Source organism: Mobula birostris, chromosome 16 (assembly GCF_030028105.1).
Source record: "Mobula birostris isolate sMobBir1 chromosome 16, sMobBir1.hap1, whole genome shotgun sequence".
Lineage (NCBI taxonomy): Eukaryota > Metazoa > Chordata > Chondrichthyes > Myliobatiformes > Myliobatidae > Mobula > Mobula birostris.
This window is the reverse complement of record NC_092385.1, coordinates 30,344,211-30,367,221: the sequence shown is the minus strand read 5'-3', so window position 1 is coordinate 30,367,221 and position 23,011 is coordinate 30,344,211. Positions and strand designations below refer to the sequence as shown.

The following is a 23,011-nucleotide window of genomic DNA, read 5'->3' as shown; positions in this document are numbered from 1 at the left end:
GTCCATCGGAGTCTGATTAAGTTTAATATGATTCTAATAGAAATATTACCTTGTGTTTCTGCAGCTTTATTGTCATTAATTTTCGTGCCTTGCACATGTATACTTTTCTCTTTTTCTAACAGATACATAAATCATCACATTTAATAAAAAACACTTTCTCATTAGAGAAAGTTACTTTAGTTATGCCATCACACTCCATAAATATCACACAGCAGGTTTTCCGACAGACTAAATAATGGGCTTTGATATTGCATGCCAAACTAAAAAAAAAACCTTTTATTCTTAAACAGACATCTCAGATTTCCTATCGTGAAATACACTGATGCTGCAGGGCCAGGTGGATTTTTAACAAAATCCTGCAGTTCTATGGTTATTGCTACCAAGACTAGTTTTAACTGAACTTATTTAATTGCTTGAATTTAAATTTCCTAATTGCCCTGGTGAGATTTAAACTCACGTTCCCCAATCAATGCTGCAGAACTCTGGTTGATAATCCAGTAATTTAGCCATTAATCTATCATACCAGGGCATGGCCTTTTCTCACTGTTACCATCAGGTACAGAAGCCTGAAGGCACACACTCAGCGATTCAGGAACAGCTTCTTCCCCTCTGTCATCCAATTCCTAAATGGACATTGAAGCTTTTGACACTACCTCCCTTTTTTAATATATTATTATTTTTATTTTATTTATTATTATTATTTTTTTTCTCTGCTATATTGTGTATTGCATTGAACTGCTGCTGCTAAGTTAACAAATTTCACGCCACATGCCGGTGATAATAAACCTGATTCTGATTCTGCTACTTACAGAGACTAACCAAGATTTTCCCTCCACTCCCACTGAATAAATGCAACTTATTTAAAATCCACTCCTGCATTCTTTGTAAGGAAATGAGACTTTTGCATTGGTTTATCCCTGACTCGATTAGGGTCTTCTATGCATCTTCTTGGAGAGACAGAATGACAACACCAATGCAAAATGGGTATCTCTGCTAGTTAGATATGTACTCTATGTCCTCTGGAATTAGCACTTGATTGTTAGGAGGCCACAGTCCAGGCTGAGGTCAACATTTCAGTTTTGGGCTTTTTAAATTTGGAGTTCCCTTTCTTATTGAAAGAATTGGAAACCCCAGAAGTGGTATACCATCTTTCAGTTTTTATTCTGATGTTTTTGCTTTTGTTGTTTGTGTTGTAGTTATATACACATACACACACAGCCACTTTTGCTTGTCACAATTACACATTAAACAATTTCTGAGATGGTATTTTTGGTTTTTAGGTAGGAGCTAAAGACTTGGATTATGAAGATGTAGCTGTTGCTGCTGTGGGTTTTACATACACAATGATGATAGCTGTGTCTGATTCAAGTATCTCCACTCACACTGGTGAGTGAAGTACTTTCTTCATATATGTTTGACATTGTGAGTCAGCTAGTCATCACAGCAATGGGAAATTTTTATTACAGGATAATGTTTCCTGAAGTAATAAATATGACATGTCTGAAGAAAATGTAAAGAGCAGTTTCCACATCTTGTGAATTCCACTTTTTTATTAATTTAATGCCAATTTAAAAGTTTAGGTTAGAAATATGGCCATCAATCTTCTGTTTTCTAGATACCAAATGGTTTCCTGAACCTTCAGTATATTAAGAGCTAGAAATGCACTCTTTCCCATATTGAAAAGCTAAAATAAAATATCTGACACTGGCCACACCTGAAACAGCTTCTAGACTCTTTGTCCATTTCTGATAATCATCTTGAGTAGTGATCAGAACCACAGCTTTCAGTTCCAGTTTGCCGTTCAGCAGGATATATTTGTTTGGCATTCTTGTAGGAACCTTTAAGACTAATGAGCAGGTATGAAAATCATGGGAGGGGTTTACTGTTGTAGTTTTGTCAGAGCTGTTAATCGATCCAGTTCAAGAAATACCCCAAGAAAAGTTATACAGAAGCCCTAGTGCTATATCTCTTATGCATGCATTGTCTCACCGAATACATACAGCATCAACTACGGTAGGGAATGTGCCATTCTCAGCAGCACTCTTAGCTAGTTCATGTGTTCGTGCAACCTTGTTTAAATTTCTTACACTCAACAGTAGACTTAGGAGTTAGCGGTTAATACTTCTTCAACTGTTGGCATAACACCTTGGAATAGCGAATATTTATAACCTTGCAGAAACCTATTTGATCTGTCATGTCTTTGCTAGAGTTATCCTAAACTAATCTCACCAGCCCATACTCGCACCATAGACTTCTGTTTCAAATATCCAGTTTCTCCTAAAACAAGTCCATAAACACTAATAGAAAATGTATTTTTTCCTGTTGTCAATCACACTTTGTCACTATCTGTATCAGGAAATATCTCCTAAAGTCTTCTCTCTTCTGGTGACATCTTTCATTTGATAATTCTTTGTAACTGTTTCCCAAAGGAACGGCTGAAGTGAAATCGGGCTCAGCTGCTCGGCACATTTTTTTTGCCAAGATTCAAGATTCATTTATTATCAAAGAACGTATAAGTTATACAACCTTGAGATTTGTTTGCCCGCAGGTAAAGGAACAAAAATTATGGTAAATATGTGCATGTGTCCCTCTTCTGTGCATCATGTTGGTCCTGGCAGACTGGGAGATCACACAGCAAGCAGTTCACTGTCTCAATCATCATTCTGGTTCGTCACTCGTAACCTTATCCCACCTAAGGTGCCCAAGCAGTGGGAAGGGATCCCTCCACAGGCTTTATTTAAGTGAATTATCCACTATGTTCTTCTTAATTGTTAACGAATTTCCTCTGGCTATTGTTGCAAACGTACAAGCTCTTTGTGCTTTTTGGAGTTTTTCCAAGATGGAAGATCTGGACTTTATGTATTAAGTAGTCCAAGCTGCCCAGGGCCATGAAGCCTTTTTCATGTTATAAATTCTCCTAATTTATTATTCCCTTACACTTCTGTTTATAATAGTATTATCAAACGGTATTGCACTAATTTTTCTTTCAGCTTTACCTCTGCACTCTCACTGCTATGGAATTATGGATTTCAAATTCTTCAACCTTCAACTTCATTCCAGTAATTATAAGCTATCATTTCTTGTGTTCCCTCCCACACATATCCACTTTACGTTGTCCCTACACCATTAACGTGTTGTTAGCCTCCTGAGCATTGTTTTTCACCACTGTTTGCCAAACCTCCATTAGCCCATCACAAGGAGCAGCAAGTATTTCTTTATACCACACCATTATGACTTGCTCACAGCATGCTCACCTGACTGCTATTTTTGTGCAGCTTTTATTTAACATACTGCTTGCCGTTTAACAAATAAAACGATGGACAAGGCTATGTTTATTGTATCAAGGTCTGGTCTTTGTGGTGACATTACATTGGAGGAACACTGACAGCAGCACCATGCAAGCTAAAATACGCTCAATGTGAAAATTCAGAAGCTGCTGTCAGTGATTCGTTCTTCCCCACAGGGTGCGCTATTATGGTCTTTGCTGAGGCATTCAACATACAATTAGAAAGTTGATGTGAACTTCAACCTTTTAGCTGCTGTTCTTGCTGTTAAAAAAACAGATTTCTAAGCTGTTAGAAAACAGATTTCTAAGCCATAATTACTGATGAACCATGACTTTGACCTTGAAGGGAAAATTTTTCATACGTGAAGTCTAATATCCTCAGTGTGATTATTTTGAAAATTCATGGATGTTTGAAAAAACAAGGTTTCTTTCATAATGTGTGGATTCCTTCTTCACTGCAGCTATTCTATGATTCTAACTTAATCTACAGGCGCGACCCAGTCTTTGCACTCAGTAAAGCCTTTTAAATATATCTAAATGAGAGCTCCTTTTACTTAGTAGAGTTTTGCTGTCTGTCAGTTTTCCTTAGTCCAGCTGGCTTTTCTGACCCTTGACAACATCAGTTCCCAGATAACACAGATTCATTTGAACTAAGCCTCAATCAGGAAAACTAAACTCCATCAGCTCACTGAGACTTGGTGGGCATGTTTTTGGTACCAGTGCTGGTAAAATTCTGGCCTCCGGAACTACTAGTTTAGTTATTTTTTAGCAGCCTCCAGGTGTATTATCCCAGATACGGTACTGTACAAAGATCTTAGGCACCTTAGATTTTTTTATATGGTTTCAGATGGTATGCTCTCCACAGAATGCTGTTCTGAACATCAGAGAGGCAGTCTGGGATTATCTGGAGAGACGAAAGCAAGCGAGGAATCCAAAGTCTGCAGAAGAACTGTGGCAAGTTCTCCAAGACGCTCAGAACAACCAGCCTACCAGCCAAATTTCTTATAAAACTGCACCACAGTGTACCTAAGGGATTTGATTCAGTTTTAAAGGTGGTCACACCAAATTTTGATTTGATTTAGTTTTTTTTTACCACTTACTGCTCTTTATAGTATTTTTTGATATATAGCTTTTAATTTCATTATTTTAAAAGTATCTTCGCTTTACAGAATCTTTTTACATGTGCTTAAGACTTTTGCACATGACTGTATGAAAATGTTGTTTATCAGAGTCTATGACCTACAAACAGTATTATGTGTTAGAAAGGATGCATCTTAAAATGTAAAGAAGGGACATGAAAATTAAAGTGTTCCCCTTGATCCTCCTCACAGAATGACTCATCTCAGGAAATCGTTAAAATATTGATTACTCCAGGTTTCAATACCGATTTAGGGTGGTGATTCAGTTCAATTCAAAGTTCAAAGTAAATTTATTATTGAAGTACATATATGCCACTATATACAACCCTGAGATTATTTTTCTTGTGGGCATACTCAATAAATCCACAATAGAATGATAACCATAATAGAATCAATGAAAGACTGCACGAACATGGGCATTCAACCAGTGTGCAAAAGACACAAAATGCAAATAGAAAAAGAAATAAATAACAATAATAAACAAAAAATAGATAGATATCGAGAGCATGAAGTAAAGAGTCCTTGAAAGTGAGTCCATAGGTTGTGGTAACATTTCAAGGATGAAGTGAAGTTGAGTGACGTTTTCCACTTTGGTTCAAGAGCCTGATGGTTGAGGGTTAATGACTGTCCGTGAACCTGGTGATATGAGTCCTGAAGCTCCTGTACCTTCTTCCTGATGGCAGCAGTGAGAAGAGAGTATGCCTTGGGTGGCTGGAGTCCCTGATGATGGATGCTGCTTTCCTGCGATGATGCTCCGTATAGATGTTGTCCCTTGGTGGGGAGGACTTTATCTGTGATGGACCAGGCTGTATCCACTTCTTTCTGTAGGATTTTCCATTCAAGGGCATTGGTGTTTCCATGCCAGGCTGTGATGCAACCATCACGCTCCATCTATAGAAGTTTGTCAAAGTTTATGTCATTTTTGTCATTGGTGTTTACAGTTTCATTTTATAGACTGAACAAAAGGTGATGTTCAGAAAATGGATTTAATAATGTCTCATACCAGATGGCACACATTTAAGGTGAGAGGGGGTAGCTTCAAAGGAAATATGCAGGGGAAGTTTTTACACAGTGGTATGTGCCTGGAATGTGCTATTGAGGGAGGGGGCGTGGTGATGGAGGCAGATATGATAGAGGTGTTCAAGAGGCTCATAGACACGTGCAGGAGATAGAAAGAAATGAACATTGTGCAGGCAGAAAGGATTGGTTCAGTTGTCCCTTTATTTAATTAGTTTGGCACAACATTGTGCACCAAAAGAGCCTATTCCTTTGCTGTAGTGTTTTATGTTCTATTTAAATCAGAAAGCATCTCATTAAATGGAGTAGATAACATCAATTGTAAGCATTGATTCAAAATGCTTACCCGTGAATCTTCAAACTGAAATGATTTCTCAGCTTAGCTACTATGTGGCATGTGTGAAATGGAATAATATCATTGTCATATTATACATTTCTTTTTGTTAGATGTGAGACCAGAAAATGACATTTGAAAAGGAATAACTTTCAGTAATTGTTTTCTCCAGCAACTGCCACAGTGATTGTAGAAGTTACACCCGTAAACGACTTCAGTCCAGTATTTGAGAAGAATCCCTATCACTTTGATGTTTTGGAAACAGAAGCAAGTGAGTTATTCTCATTTCCCACCATGGAAGATTTAATGATTATCAAACAATGTGTGTATATGCAATAAAATCTACACTGCTAAGATAAATATGGAGGGGACACACACACATACACACACACACACACACACACACACACACACACACACACACACACACACACACACACACACACACACACACACATACACTCACACCCCTACCTGTGATATCAACAGTGATTTCAGGGCATTGACAGCTCATGGTTTAGATTTTAATGTCCAGGGTTGCCATTCTTAAGAACTTGATGGGCCTACAGATTAACTGTACTTTAATTCACAGAGAAATTAAGAATGTAAGTATAAATTTTCTATGTGAAGACTTATTAATTTGATGTCATTCAACAATTCTCTCTGGAAAAATTATTTAAGTTAAGAAATCCGGTTTCTTTGGCAGAGCATTAACTCCTGCTTCACAGATGGTCCATGGAATGCGCCTAGCAGTGTGCCAGATGTTGTAGTGTGTGAGGGAAGAGAATTGAGTGCAGTTACTGTTACAAGAGAGAAGGTGCTCAAAAAAGCTGAAATATCTGAAGGTACACAAGTCACCTGGACCAAAGGAACAGCACCCTGGGGTTCTGAAAGAGGTAGCATTAGAGATTGTGGAGGCATTTGCAGTGATCTTTCAAAAATCATTGGACTCTGGTATGGTGCCAGAGGACTGGAAAACTGCAAATGTCACTCCACTCTTTAAGAAAGGAGGAAGGCAGCAGAAAGGAAATTATACACCAGTTAGCCTGATCTCAGTGGTTGGGAAGGTTTTGGAGTCAATTGTTAAGTTTGAGGTCATGGAATACTTGGTGACACAGGACAAGAAAGGTCGAAGTCAGCATGGTTTCCTTAAGGGAAGATCTTGCCTGATGAACCTGTTGAAATCCAAGTCGGATAGATAAAGAGGACGCAGTGGATGTTGTATATTTGGATTTTCAGAAGGCCTTTGACAAGGTGCCACACTTGAGGTTGCTTACCAAGTTAAGAGCCCATGGTATTACAGGAAAGTTACTAAAATGGTTAGAGCATTGGCTGATTGGTAGGAGGCAGCGAGTGGGAATAAAAGGATCCTTTTCTGGTTGGCTGCCAGTGACTAGTGGTGTTCTGCAGGGGTCGATGTTGAGACCACATCTTTTTCTACTGTATATCAATGATTTAGATGATGGAATAGTTGCCAAGTTTGCAGATGATATAATGATTGGTGGAGGGGAAGGCAGTGTTGAGGAAACAGGCAGGTTGCAAAAAACTTAGACAGATTAGGAGAATGGGCAAGAAAGTGGCAAATGAAATACAATGTTGGAAAATGCATGGTCGTGCACTTTGGTAGTTAGAAATAAATGTGTGGACTATTTTCTAAATGGGGCAAAAATCCAAAAATCTGAGGTGTAAAGGTGCTTGGGAGTCCTTGTGCAGAACACCCTAAAGGTTAACTTGCAGGTAGAGTCAGTGGTGAGGAAGACAAATGCAATGTTAGCATTCATTTCAAGAAGTCTAGAATACAAGAGCAGGGATGTGATGCTGAGGCTTTATAAGACACTGGTGAGGCTTCACCTTGAGAGTTATGAACAATTTTGGGCTCCTCATCTTAGAAAAGATGTGCTGGCATTGGAGAGAGTCCAGAGGTGGTTCACAAGGATGATTCTGGGAATGAAACAGTTATCATTTGAGGAGTGTTTGATGGCCCTGGGTCTTTACTTGCTGGAATTTAGAATGATGAGGGGGGATCTCATTGAAACCTTTTGAATGTTAAAAGGCCTAGGCAGTGTAGATGTGTAAAGGATGTTTCCCATGGTGGGGGAGTCTAGGACAAGAGGGCAGAACTTCGGGGTAGAGGGGTGTCCATTTAAAACAGAAACGCAGAGAAATTTTGTTAGCCAGAGTGGTGAATTTGTGGGATTTGTTGTCACATGCAGCTGTGGAGGCCAGGTCCTTTGGGTGCATTTAAGGCAGAGGTGCATAAGTTCTTGATTGCACATGCCATCAAAGGTTACAGGGAGAAGGCTGGGCAGTGGGGCTGAGGAGGGTAAAAAGGATCAGCTATGACCGCATGGCGGAGCAGACTTGATGGGCCAAATGGCCTAATTCTGCTCCTATGTCTTATAGTCTTATGGAACTGCAGTGAGCATGTGTAAGATGTTAGCTTAGAGGAGCACATAGACAGATCCGTGACAATGGGTGCTGAGAGAGGACAGAGGGGGTCCCAAAAGCTCTGCATGAGAATAGAATGTAGAAGTGATGAAAATTTCAGTGCTTTCAGAAACAAGGTAAGTGATGGATGGGGTGTCAGTTCATAGAGAATTAAATGGTCTCCAAGATTGGCCTGAGGCCCCAGGCACATATTGGAGCTGGGCTCTTCATCTACTGTAGCATTATATTTTGCGGGTAATTACATTAATCATTCCAGATCCTTCTCTTGTATACGTCAAATAAAAGTTATGAAGTAGGCCACCATATTTGCCACATCTTCATCCTCTGCAGCTGAAGTTTCATCTCAGCTTGTAAACTGACTCCATCTTCTAATTCCTTGCTCATTCTAGATTCTGGTGCACATCTCACAAATGAGTTTGTTTTTAAATTGTCTATTCTGAACAGCAAAACACAAGATTGGGAGAGTTGTTGCAACAGATGATGATTTTCCGCTGAATTCCGTGACCTACGAGATCATTTCTGGAGACATGCAAGTCATGAAGCAGTTCTGGATTGATCCAAAGGAAGGAATTCTAGAGCTGATAACACAGTTAGATTATGAATCTGTCAAAGAGTATACTCTCACTGTCGAAGCTGTGGATAGTGATCCTAATCAACCTAAAACTGCAGTCACCCAGGTAGGAATATGTGTTTGACATGGACAATTCTTTGAAAGAATAAAAGGTATAATAGATAAAAACTATAAATAGCATTTATCTACTTTACGTACATGTATTTCCTAAAATGTTACACATTATCTTTATGTGTAGACTTTGGCTGTGGGATACTTAAAATGCAAGACTGAACTTCTGAAAATGATGTTAGAAAAGTCATGTGGAAGGAACTGCCCTTGAACTTTCCAAGGATAAATCAATTGTCAGTCTTTACAGCTCTTCTAAAACAGGGAACTATATTTTTCAATACATTCCACATTTAGAACGATAGGCAAGAAGGAAAAGGAGGTGGGGTAATGCTATTAATTACAGATCTCATTAGCACAGTAATTAGAATGGATCTTAGCTTGGCAAGGCATAGTATAGAATTAGCCTCAGTGTGGGTCATGCTAAGAAGCAGCAGAAGCAAGAAAATCATAAACACAAGAGATTCTGCAGATGCTGGAAATCCAGAGCAACACACACAACATGCTGGAGGAACTCAGCAGGTCAGGTAGCATCCATGCAAATGAATAAACAGTTGACATTTCATGCTGATACCATACCTCAGGAGTGGAAAGGAAGGGGAATGAAGCCAGAATAAAAGGGTGGGGGAAGAGGAAGGAGGACTAGGAAGAAAATGATAGGTGTAGCCAGGTGAATGGGAAAGATAAAAAGCTGGAGAAGGAGGAATCTGATAGAAGAGGAGAGTGGACAATAGAAGAAAGGGAAGAATGAGGGACACCAGGGGGAGGTGATAGTCAGGTGAGAGAAAAGGCAAGAGGCAAGAATGGGGGATAGAAAAAGAGGAAAGGGAGAGAGAAATTTTTACTGGAAGGAAAAATCGATGTTCATGCCATCAGGTTGGAGTCTACCCAGATGGAATGTGAGGTATTGCTCCTCCACCCTGAGAGTGCCCTCATCTTGGCAAAAAAGGAGGCTGTGGACCGACATGTCAGAATAGAAAAGTGGATAGGAATTAAAATGGTTGGCCACTAGGAAATTTCACTCTTGGTGGATGGAGGTGCTCAACAAAGCAGTCCCCCAATTTATGTCAGTCCTCATCAATGTATAGGAGGCCACACTGGGAGCACTGTATACAATAGACGACCCCAACAGATTTGGCGGTGAAGCGTTGCCTCACCTGGAAGGACTGTTTGGGGTCCTGAATGGAGGTAAAAGGTTGAGGTAAATGGGCAGGTGTAGCGTTTTGGTCACTTGGAGGTCTATGTGCCAGGAGGAAGATTAGTGGGGAATGATGAATGGACACGGGAATCACAGAGAGAACAATCCCTATGGAAAGTGGAGAATGAGAGTCGGGTGAGGCCAGAAGCAAGAAAACTTTAGCAGAGTTTGATAGAATAGGCCACTGATTAATAGTGCAATGGGGAATGATATAAATGAGTCATTACAGTCAGTAATTATGGAAAACCTAAATGTGTCACATGGATTGGCCAAACAAATTAGTACGGATAATTTCTAGAATGTATACGAGATAGTTTTCTGTTGAGGAACTGCAAGGATTCAGGCTAGTGCTATACAAAGAGAATTGGAAAGAAAGTCCACAGTATTCTGGAATTTTGCATTAAGCTTGATATTGATGTAGTTCAATTGGAAACCATGATTTTCAAACTAAACGAAGGAAGTTATGAAGGTATAAGTTGGGGTTGGTTGTGGGAGAGCGGGGACCACTTTTATATAGATTCCCATGGACAAACCACGGCTAGCTGTTGAAACAATAATACATAAAATGCAACAAATAAACCCCCTGTAAGACACAAAAACACAACATGGTCCTAACATATAATAAAGGAGAAATTAAAGATGGCATTAAATTATAAGAGAAGGTTTATAGAATTGTCAGAAGAAACAGTGAACCTGAAAATGATGAGCATCTTAGAATTTGGCAAAGAATGAGAATCAAAATCAATATCAACCTGTGAGAGCTTCCGTAGATAGGTAGAAAGGAAAAGACTAGTGAGGTTAAAGGTGAGTCCCATACATATAAGAGAATTTATAATTGGATATAAGGAAATGGCAGAGAAATGAACTAATACTTTGTGTCTGTTGTCACAAAAGAAATAGAACACATCCAGAAATAGTGGGCAACCAAAGTTCAGTGCAAATTAGAAAAAAAAAGTGTTAATAAATATTCCTAGAGAAATTAATGAGCCTGAAAACTGATTTATCCCAAAGACCAGAGGATGTCCATCCCAGAGCTGTTAAAACGGAATTACTGACCTATTAACCTGAAAAAGGTAGGAAAATAGTTCAATCTATAATAAAGAGGTCTGTGTCTTTGCTATCGCTTAGCTCACGCTTGTGCTCGGTAGTGGGTGCGCTTTTTGTTTTGTCGGTGGGGGGAGGGGGGATTGTTGCTCACCACCGCTTACACGTGGGGGGGAGCTGGGGGTGACTTTGGGGTTCTCACGTTTAACAGTCGTTCATTCTTTGGGGCACTTCTCTGTTTTTGTAGATGTTTTGTGAAAAAAAAAGCAATTCAGGATATATATTGTATAAATTTCTCTGACATTAAATTGAACCTTTGAACCTTTGAAGAGGTAAGCGGGTAGGTGGACTTCGTTTTTGGTTTTTCCTTGCATTTTTTTGAGGAATAGAGAGCATGTCAGTGGGGTTAGTATTCTGCTCTGTTGTGTGGGATGTGTGAATCCTGGGAACCTTCCAATCTCCCAGGTGGCCACATCTGCGCCATGTACACCGAGATGCAGCTCCTGAGAGACCGTGTTAGGGATCTGGAGCTGCAGCTTGATGACCTACAGCTTATTGGGGAGAGTGAACAGGGGATGGAGAGGAGCTACAGGGAGCTAGTCACCCCGAGGCTGCAGGAGTTAGATAAGTGGGTGATGGTCAGGGAAGTGAAGGAAAGAGCTCAGATAGTAGAGAGCACTCCTGTGGCCATCCCCCTCAGTAATCACTATCTCATTTTGGATGCAGTTGAGTGGGGGGTGATCTGACAGAGGATGACCACGGCGATCGGGTCTCTGGCACTAAGCCTGGTTCCGTGGTGCAGAAGGGCAAGAGGAGGATGAGGAATGCGGTAGTCATAGGGGATTCCATAGTGAGAGGAACAGACTGGAGGTCCTGTCAGCTGGGTGGAGATACACGCATGGTGTGTTGCCTCCCAGGTGCCAAGGTACAGGATGTCTTGGATCGGGTGCAGAGTACTCTGAAGGGAGAGGGTGAACAGCCAGTATCTTGGTACATGTTGGTACCAATGACATAGGTAGAAAAAAGGAGGAGGTCCTAAAGAGAGAATTCAGGGAGTAGGGTAGGAGGCTGAAAAGTAGGACCTCTAGGGTAGTAATCTCAGGATTTCTGCCTGTGTTACGTGCTAGCGAGTGCAAGAATAGCATGATCAGGCATATTAATGCATGGCTGAGAGACTGGTGTAGGGGGCAGGGCTTCAGATTCCTGGATCACTGGGGCCTCTTCTGGGGAAGGTATGACCTGTACAAAAAGGACAGATTACACCTGAACCCAAAGGGGTCAGTATCCTAGTGGATATTTAATAGAGCTGTTAGGGAGGGTTTAAACTAATTTGGCACGGGGATGGGAACCAGAGTGATAGGGTTGAGGAAGGGGAAAACAGAAATAAATCAAAGGTAGCGTGCAACAGAGATGATAGAAAGGGCAGGCAGGAGATGAGGCTTAATCATACGCAGTGGCATGAGTTACGGGGCAATAGAGACGTGGTGCAGTTAAAACAGAAAGCAACAAATACTGGACTGAAAGTCTTATATTTGAATGGACACAACATAAGGAATAAAATGGATGATCTTGAAATTCAGCTACGGATTGGCAAATATGATGTTGTGGCCATCTCTGAAACATGGCTACAGGGTAGCTAGCTGCTGAACGTCCAAGGATATACGATGTATCAGAAAGATAGGTTAGTAGGCAGAGGGGGTGGTGTAGCTCTGTGTATAAGAAATAATATTAAATCATTAGAAAGAGATGACATAGGATTGGAAGGTGTAGTGTCTCTATGGGTTGAGTTAGGAAATGGCAAGGATAAAAGGACCCTAATGGCAGTTGTATACAAGCCTCCAAACAGCAGTCGGGATGTGGATTACAAATTACAGCAGGAGATAGAAAAGACGTGTTAGAAAGGCAATGTCATGATAATCATTGGGGATTTCATCATGAAAGTGGAATTGGGAAAACCAGGTCAGTACTGGACCTCAAGAGAGAGAATTTGTAGAATGTCTAAGGGATGGCTTTTTAGAACAGCTTGTTGTTGAGCCCACTAGGGGATTGGCTGTGCTGGATTGGGTGTTGTGCAATGATCTGGAGGTGATAAGAGAGTTTAAGGTTAAGGAATCCTTAGGGAACAGTGATCACAATATGACCGAGCTCACTTTGAAATTTGAGAGGGAAAAACTAAAACCCAATGTGTTGGTATTTCAGTGGAATAAAGGAAATTACAATGGCATGAGAGGGGAACTGGCCAAAGTTGACTGGAAAGGGATATTTGCAGGAAGGACAGCACAGCAGCAATGGCTGGAGTTTCTGTGAAAAATGAGGGAAGTGCAAGACAGATATATTCCAAATAAGAAGAGATTTTCAAAGGGAAGAAGGACACTACCGTGCCTGACAAGTGAAGTCAGAGCCAAAGTAAAAGCAAAAGAGAAGGCATACAAGGAAGCCAGAGCTAGTGGGAAGATAGAGGATTGGGAAGCTTTTAAAAACTTTCAGAAGGAAACTAAGAAGGTCATTAGGAAGGAAAAGATGAACTATGAAAGGAAGCTGGTGACTAATATCAAAGAAGAAACTAAAAGCTTCTTTAAGTATATAAAAGGGTAAAAAAGAGTCGAGAGTAGATATAGGACCAATACAAAATAATGCTGGAGATATTGTAATGAGAGACACAGAGATGGCAGAGGAATTTCCATCAGTCTTTGCAGCGGAAGACATCTGCAATATACCGGACATTCCAGAGTGTCAGGGAAGTGAAGTTTGTGGAGTGAAAATAACGATTGAGAAGGTGCTCAGAAAGCTTAATGGTCTGAAGGTGGAGAAATTTCCTGGACCTGATGAAATACACTCTTGGGTTCTGAAGGAAGTAGCTGGAGAGATTGCGAAAGCATTAACAATGATGTTTCAAGAGTCGATAGATTCTGGCATTGTACCGGATGACTGGAAAATTACAAATGTTACTCTGCTATTTAAGAAGGGTGGGAGGCAGAAGAAAGGAAACTATAGACCTATTAGCCTGAATTCAGTGGTTGGGAAATTGTTGAAATCAATTGTTAGGGATGAGATTACAGAGTACCTGAAGGCACATGACAAGATAGGCCAAAGCCAGCATGGTTTCCTAAAAGGAAAATCCTACCTGACAAACCTACTGCAATTCTTTGAGAAAATTACAACAGGGTAGACAAAGGAGATGCAATAAATGTGGTGCACTAGGATCTTCGGAAGGCCTTTGACAAGGTGCCACACATGAGGCTGCTTAGCAAGATAAGAGCCTATGGGATTACAGGGAAGTTACTAGCATGGGTGGAGCATTAGCTGGTCGGCAGAAAACAGAGAGTGGGAATAAAGGGATCCTATTCTGGCTGGCTGTCGGTTCCCAGTGGTGTTAGTGTTGGGACCGCTGCTTTTTACGATGTATGTCAATTATTTGAACTATGGTATTAATGGGTTTGTGGCTAAATTTGCCGATGATGTAAAGATAGGTGGTAGAGCAGGTAGTGTTGAGGAAACAGAGAGCCTGCAAAGAGATTTAGATAGTTTAGGGGAATGGGCAAAGAAGTGGCAAGTTAAATACAATGTTGGAAAGTGTATGGCCATGTACTTTGGTGAAAGAAATAAACGGGCTGACTATTATTTAGATGAGGAGAGAATTCAAAATGCAGAGATGCAAAGGGACTTGGGAGTCCTTGTGCAAGATACCCTAAAGGTTAACCTCCAGGCTGAGTCAGTTGTGAAGAAGATGAATGCAATGTTGGCATTCGTTTCTAGAGGTATAGAATGTAAGAGCAGGGATGTGATGTTGAGGCTCTATAAGGCACGCGTGAGACCACACTTGGAGTATTGTGTGCAGTTTTGGGCTCCTTATTTTCAAGAGGATGTACTGACATTGGAGAGGGTTCAGAGAAGATTCACGAGAATGATTCCAGGAATTAAACGGTTACCATATGAGGAACGTCTGGCAGCTCTCTGGGTGTATTCCCTGGAGTTCAGGAGAATGAGGGGGGATCTCATAGAAACATTCTGAATGTTAAAAGGGCTGAACAGTTTAGATATGGCAAAGTTATTTCCCATGGTAGGGGATTCTAGGACAAGAGGGCACGACTTCAGGATTGAAGGACGTCCATTTAGAAGATGCAGAGAAATTACTTTACTCTGAGGGCGGTAAATCTGTGGAATTTGTTGCCGTGAGTGGCTGTGGAGGCCAAGACATTGGGTGTATTTAAGGCAGAGATAGATAGGTTCTTGATTAGCCAGGGCATCAAAGGGTAAGGGGTGATGGCAGGGGAGTGGGGATGACTGGAAGAATTGGATCAGCCCCTTATTGAATGGCGGAGCAGACTCAATGGGCCAAATGGCCTACTTCTGCTCCTATATCTTATGGTCTTGTGGTCTTATAATGGATGTGAAATTAGTAATCGGAAAATAATAGGATTCAGCAGAGGATGTATGAAAAGGAAATTAGACCTAACTAATCCATTGGAATTCTTTGAGGTGCATTTGGTAAAGAAGATGAGGTCGGGCCAATGTATGTGTGCATTTGGATTTTCCGTGTGCTTTTGATAAGGTTCCATGTAGAAGCTTGGTGAAAGTACTGTAAAAGAACTGAGAGCACAGAACTGAGGGAAATATGCCAGTGTTGATTAAGAGCCAAGTAACAAATAGAAAACAAAACGAAAGAATAACAGGTTGGCACATTGTGGGCAATGGAGTCCTATCGAAATCAGTGGGAATCAGAGTGGGACACAAGAGACTGAGACTCTCTGACCTGGTTCAGGGTTTCGACCTGACACATCAACAGTTTCTTTCCCACACAGAAGCTGACTTTCTTCAGCAGTTTATTTGTTGGGAGATCAACATGAAGCTATCCAGTTCAGTAGATTAAGAGAAACGCTAAACATTTTTAAAGAGTGAGGGATTCAGAAATTTTGATGTTTAAAGGGACATTTGTAGCTTTGTACATGAGTTACTGAAAGCTAAGAGGTAGGTTCAGCAAGCCATTAGGAAGGAAAATGATATTCTGTATTCGCCTTGATTACTGGAGGATTCAAGTACAGGAGTAAGCGTCTTCCTTGCTGAGACCATAATATTGGAGTACAGTATTGTATATGGTTCTAGTCTGCTTTACAAAAACAACTACTTGTTTTAGAGAGAGTGCAGTGAAGACTCATCACAGTGTTTACGTAAATGTCTGATTTTTGAGAAATTATTGAACAAGATAAATCTCCATCCTTTCGAGTTGAGTGGAATGAGAGCTGACCTCACTGAAAGACAGAATTCTTCGAGGACTCCACAACATGGACATGGAGATGCTGTTTCTCATATCTGAGAAGTCACAGAATCATTGGGTTCTACAACATAGAATCTGGCCCTTTCGTCCACCACATCCACGACAACCTTCTTGTCCAGATTACTGTTCCTATCTCTACCATCTCCTTCGGCAGCTCAATCCAGATGTCAACTACTCTTCGAGTGCCCAATTTACCCTTCAGATCCACTTTAAGCCTCCTTCCTCTCACCCAAAACCCATGACCTCACATTAAAGACGCACTGTCGTGGGGAAACATGACTCTGGCTTTCTAACCTCTCTATACCTCTCATAATAACTTTATCATGTCACCCTCAGGCTCCTCTGCACTAAGGAAAACAGACACAACCTCTCCTTATAAACCAAGCTCTCCAGTACAGGCAGCATCCTTGTGAATCTTTTATATATCATTCTTAATCTTTCCTGTAGAGTGGTGAAGTGCTGTAAGCTATAAGCTGGTTCAACAAAAAGAAAATCAAATTCTACACATTTTTAATTGTGTTCTATGACAGAATAGAAATATATACAGTGGGTTTAAGTGAACTTTGCCGACTTTGGAGGGGTTATTGGTGATGGAAGTGTGTGTTGAGTGGCAGTCACTGGCAAATGGAATAGTGCAATGGGCAATTGGCAGAGGACCAGGATGCGAGGAAGTGATACATGGCTGGAAGAGATTGCTCTGTGAGGTAGTTCTTGGGAAATTGACAAATCAAATTTTTGAAAGGTAGGTTGAGAAAAGAAATGCTAGAAGCTCTAGAGGTCAAATTGGATCCTGTTGAGGCAATTTCCCAGGGGTTAAAGTGAAATCTGCAGTTCAATTTAGAGAGCTTAATTCTAAACTTAGGACAGGGCAGAAAAATGACCAAAGTAAAGTTGTATCAGAGGTTGTTTATCTTGTCTGCATCTGACCTAAGTGGGATTGCAGCCTTCCCACTCTGTTTAATGGAGATCAATATAGATTGGGATCAGAAGGATTTAATGAGAGTGCATCTGTGTTTACAGCCGAGAGCTCTGATTTATCATGTGTCAGTGAATTTTCTTTCAGTATTTTTTTGCCCTATTACTTCTGTTTGCATTTGAAGATAAAAGTAAGATCATGTAACAGAGGACTAAAAGATAATTGGTTCTATAATATAAGACCCATTGGTGTTGAGGTATATAAAGCCGAACCACACCGTATCCAATTTCTCATCCAGACAGTGTACGATGTTCTTCCAAGCCCATCAAAACTGCACACATGGGACAAGGCAGAGTCATCTGCGTGCCCACTGTGCTCCAAGCGAGGAACCCTGGAGCACATCCTCAGTGGCTGTGCAAGGGCACGGTGAGGGACGGTACAGGTGGAGGCATGATCAGGTCCTGAAGACCATCGCTGAAGCCGTCAGCGCAGGAGTTGAGTGGGCGAAGCGGTCCTGACCCTCCAAGCAGACCATTGCCTTTGTCAGAGCTGGGGAGCAGCCAATACCTGCCAAAAGAACATCTGCAGGCATTCTGACCTCTGCAAGAGACTGGCAGCTGTTGGTGGACCTTGAAGGGCAGCTGAAGTTCCCCAGCCATATCTCAGCCACCACCCTGCAACCAGACATTGTCCTAGTGTCTGAGTCGACTAAGCAAGTGGTGCTGCTGGAGCTGACAGTCCCATGGGAAGATAGCTTGGAAGAGGCCTTTGAAAGGCTCTCCAAGTACGCAGGACTGGTCAGCAACTGTCAGCAGGCTGGATGGAGAGCGAGGTATCTCCCAGTGGAGATTGGTTGTAGGGGATTTGTAGTCCATTCTTTAGTCAGGGCCTTCAGCATTTTGGGCATCGAGGGAGAGAGGAAGAGGAGAGCCATCCGCAGTACCACCGATGCGGCAGAGAGGGCCTCAAGATGGCTGTGGCTCAAAAGAGGGGAGCCGTGGAGTCATTAGTAGCTAGACATCTGGACACAAGCTGGGGTCTGATCAGCCCCGGCTGGGTCACCTGGAGGAGGTTGCATGATGTTGAAAGACCTGAAACACCCGATGATTCCAGGAACATCACTGAAGATGTGTCCAGAAGCATCAATAGATGTATGTACACAGCTGACATTACAGATTTGTTTGCAGTGGTGTTTATTATCTGGTATACTATAAAGCTTCACAAAATCTTTTGGAGAGAGCCTCAAACGTTGGCTAAAGTACATCACTTGACATGAAGTAGACATTACTCTGATCTTTGGGCTTTCTGGTTGGCTACCAATGGCTGGCACAGCTGTTTTTGCAGCAGGCTTGGGAAAATCTTCCTGGCTTCTGATATTAAATCTCTTCTTTGTTTTCTGTAAAATTAATACGTGTCATTCTCCTGTGAAACCAGAATATCTCTAAAGGTGAATTAAGTGCAGGTTTTCAGACAGAGTACTAAAGTATTTCTGTGGGAATTGGATATTAATATGATACATCAGTTTATAATCTTTAAGCAGTCTTTTATATTATTTTCTGGCAAGGATATGTGTACATGTTCATAAAAGCCAACAAAACTTTGAAAGCTCCACTCTTTTCTTTTAGCGTATTAATCTTACACTTCTTTTCCATTTGAAATATGTTCCTTGTTAGGTCATCATCAATATAATAGAGGAAAATGATGAAAAACCTATTTGCTTTCCACTTACTTACAAAGCAACTATTCTTGACGATATTGCTGTTGGAACCAATATCAACAGCTTCAGACTGAGCTGTCAAGATAGAGATTCCAGTCACAATGAGACACGGTTTGAGATTGTATCAGGTATGTATATTATATTGCATCTAACTTGAAATAAAAGTTTGAATGTGGGTTGACATGCAAAATCACTTTCTTGATAAATATTTATCAGTGTACATGAAAAGGAACCTTTTCACCAGTGCTGGCTATTGTGCAGTTTTTAGTTCACATGTATAAATGGATCGTAAACAAGTCATCAGCCTGAGATGAAATGTTAATTCTTTCTGCCTCACCTGCTGTGTCTTTTTAGCTTTCTTTGTTTTTACTTCAGAAATTAGCATTTTCATTATTGATAGTTTTAAAAGTAAAAGTGTTTCTTTCCCTTGATTTTTTAAAATACAAATTCTTACAGTATGGTTATAGGCCCAATTACACCCATATGATCAATTAACCTACTAACCCACAAGTCTTGTGGGAGGAAACCAGAGCACCCAAAGAAAACACACACGCCTCAGGGAGAATGTGTAAACTCTCTACAGACAATGGCGGGAGTGATGTATTAGCATTATGCATGCCACCATGCTACCCCAACTTCTGTCAGCTGCCTTCTACGAATGGGCTGACCTCTTGTCTTCCTCAAACAGGCATTAATACAGCTATCCATGTGTATATAGCACTCTTAATGCAGTCAGGTGTTACAAAACGTTTCTCAGTAGCATTATAAAATTATCTGAACCAACCAAGGAAATGCGATGGTTTATAATAACACTAGATTGGTTCTTCCTCTGAGAACTCTGTTTATTCCTTTCTCCCTCTGATGCCTAGCTGACCTCCTGTGAACTGTAATCTTGCTAATAGTTCGCCTCTCTCGTTATGTGCTTTCCCACATGGAAAGACATTTTCTCTGAATTCAATCCATCAAAAACTTTCAAATAGCTTTAAAGAGCTTTATGAATTCACCCTCAATCTTATTTTGAAGGATAAATTCTAGATTCAGGAAATTAGACAAAAAAATTCATGGTAAGTTTATAAAATATACAAAGGAAGATGCAGATATACTTCTAGAGCAATAGTAGTGAAGTTGTGCTGTATCTATTGAACTTTATTTCGCTTATGGTTGGACAAAATTTTCATAGCAAATTAAAAAAAATGTAAAGCAAGATGAGGATTTATTTCTAGGGCAATAGAATTGAAAAGCTGTGAAGTTGTGCAAAATCTGTAGTGAACTTTGGTTAGATCATATTTAATACTGCATATATTTCTGGTTGTCTATTACAGAGAGGCACCAGAGAAGGTTCACAAGCATGATACAAGGTGCGAAGATATATATAAAAAGAAAGGGTGAACATTTGGGTGTTTTTCTTGAGAAAATAAGGTTGAAGGGTGACATCATAAAGTCTTTAAGATTATCTAAATCTTTGATAGATTCAGATAAAATATTTCCATGCAGGAAGAACATAACTAGAGTAGTGGACTGTTAGTAAATGACGAGGTCAGATAGGCATCTGAAGGAGAAGGGAATAAACAGCAGTACTCAAAGGAGGAAGCTAGCACACTGCATAACTACAGGCATGTACTGTTTTTGACAATTATGGTGCCATTGTGATTTGCCAGTGAAAGTCTTCTGAGCTTCTTGATGTCATCGCTGGCAAATATTTGTTTGGCATTGCATCCTCACCATTGTTTTTTTTCCAGAAAATATTAAATGAAGCTTACAGAAACCTTATAAAATAGCAGGTAGGGCAAGTACAGGGGCACAAGGGATTGCAGATGCTGGTATCTGCAGCAAGAGAAAATCAGGCTGCTGAAGGAACTCAGCGAGTCAGGCAGCATCTGTGGAGGAAAAGGAATAATAAACAACTTGGGCTGAAATCCTTGGACTGATTTGAAAAAAATAAAGTCTCTTCCGTGTGTGTAAAAAAAATTGCCTTGTTGACAATAGGCTTTTTCTTTGCATTCTGTGTTAAAAATAAACAGCTTAAAATGTCAAGGCTGCTTTTAAAAAATACTGTGTGCTAAATATCAGCTTATCACTTTGAAGTGTAATAAACAATGTGTATTAATGTTATATGATCAATGACACAATTTGACCAGCCAGTTGCAACATCGGCAACCTTTCTAAGCACAAATAATAGCCACTGACAAGACATACTTTCAAATTTGTGATACACAGTTTGACATCCATTATTCAAGTCAAGTGCTTTGTTCTTGCAGATTGAACTCTCAAATGTATGCTAAATGGTTCCTGTTAAAGGGTTTCAAAAAAATTCAGAAACAGTACTTTTGATGGATTAGTTGCTACCACAGATACAGAAATAAGCTGCAGGTTCATAAGAATGTAAGAGTAGGAACAGGCCGTTCAGCCCTTCAACCTATTTGGGCCTTCAAATGCTGTTACATTTCTATTAACTCACTTTGATCCATTTGCTTTTCTGCTTTTGCCCCATCAGTCGCAGATTTAATATCTTTAGTTGAGATGCTGTTCAGTGTGTTGGAGAGTTTGCTGAAAAGAGACTTTTTTACGAATTTCCCTCCCAAAAGTCTGGCTCTGACTTTAAATTTTCCTACCACTGGTCATTGTACGACGTGGGTGGTCATGGTCTCCATGGCCATGATTGTTCTTAGCAAATTCTTCTACAGAAATGCTTTGCCATTGCCTTCACTTGGGCAAGATGGGTGACCCCAGCCATTATCAATCCCCTGCAGAGATTCTTTGCCTGGCATCAGTGGTCGCACAACTTGTGATATGCCCCAGTTGCTCATAACATCCATCACCTGGTCCCATGACTTCACATGACCCTGATCGGGGGTGGGGGGGGGGTTAAGCACCCTTGCCCAAGGGTGACCTGCAGGCTCGCGGATGGAAGGAGTGCCTTACATCTCCTTTGGTATCTCCTCCCCACCACCCTCTACCATTGGTAAAAGTTTCATTTTCTATAACAATTCCTTCCAAAATCAAACATCCTCGACTAAATCACCCTTGAATTTTCTATGCTCCAATGAACATAAATCTATCATTTTAATTGCATCTTGTAATTTATCAGTTAGATCCTTGCTAACAATCTGATGAATCTCTGCTCCACGGCATAGATAACCTTGGGAAGATGCAGATTGGGAACCAAACACACTAGTTCAGATATGCTCTAACCAAGCCATTGTATGGCTGTAATAATGCTTCATTTATAAAGTTCTACTAGAATTCTCTTTCTCAGTCTAGCACATTTTAGATTATTGTATAAAATGGTAGCATAATTCTGTGAAATATTCATACCTGTTTAGCATTGTAAAATCACTCCAATTTAGTGGAGCATTCTTTGTCTTTGGAAAAACTGTGAATAGAAAACTATCCAAAGAAATCAATTGAAGCGCGTGGGCCTCAGGCAAGTCAGTGTTCGTGCAGAGAAAAAGAGCCTTGCACGTTAACTGTGATTTGAACTACTGATATACAATTGCATGTCTGGAATTTTAATATGACTATTTCTCTTCATGTAGGCTGACCTATGAACTTATAAGAACATTATTTGTCAGATTTCTAGCATTTACAATTTATTTTGTTTTTTTATTTCTACTAATGAGTTAGTCTGTACTATTTCAGCTGCATGCAACTGCTAAAAGTTAATATACGGTTTGGTAAATTGCTCTCCACAAAACACACATGTCTGGCATCTTATGAAAATGACTCGCTTACTCTCAGTAACCATTTGCTGAGGGGATTGAGTGTTTTGTATATATCCTAATTCATAGGCTTTTTCTTTTGAGTTTTTTGTTTGCCTATGGCATAGTAACCCAGTTTTCTGTACAAAGCTACAATTCAGTTTTTTTTGAATAAATTTTGTTATGTACAGAAAAATGTTGACTAATTACTGCGGAGGGTGTTTTTTTTCTAATTAGATAGGTTTGTGTGAGGTATAGGA

At 40.4% G+C, this 23,011-nt stretch overlaps 1 protein-coding gene across 1 annotated transcript in view; it reads left to right on the top strand.

The window, feature by feature from the left end:
* The window catches only part of LOC140211309 (cadherin-related family member 3-like), a 99,991-nt gene that overhangs the window by 57,785 nt on the left and 19,195 nt on the right, over positions 1–23,011 (top strand). Inside the window, exons 11-14 of the mRNA XM_072281019.1 lie at positions 1,281–1,386; positions 5,949–6,047; positions 8,669–8,901; positions 19,010–19,181. Of these exons, the coding sequence (XP_072137120.1) occupies positions 1,281–1,386; positions 5,949–6,047; positions 8,669–8,901; positions 19,010–19,181 (610 nt within the window). The remainder of the gene's footprint in view (positions 1–1,280; positions 1,387–5,948; positions 6,048–8,668; positions 8,902–19,009; positions 19,182–23,011) is intronic.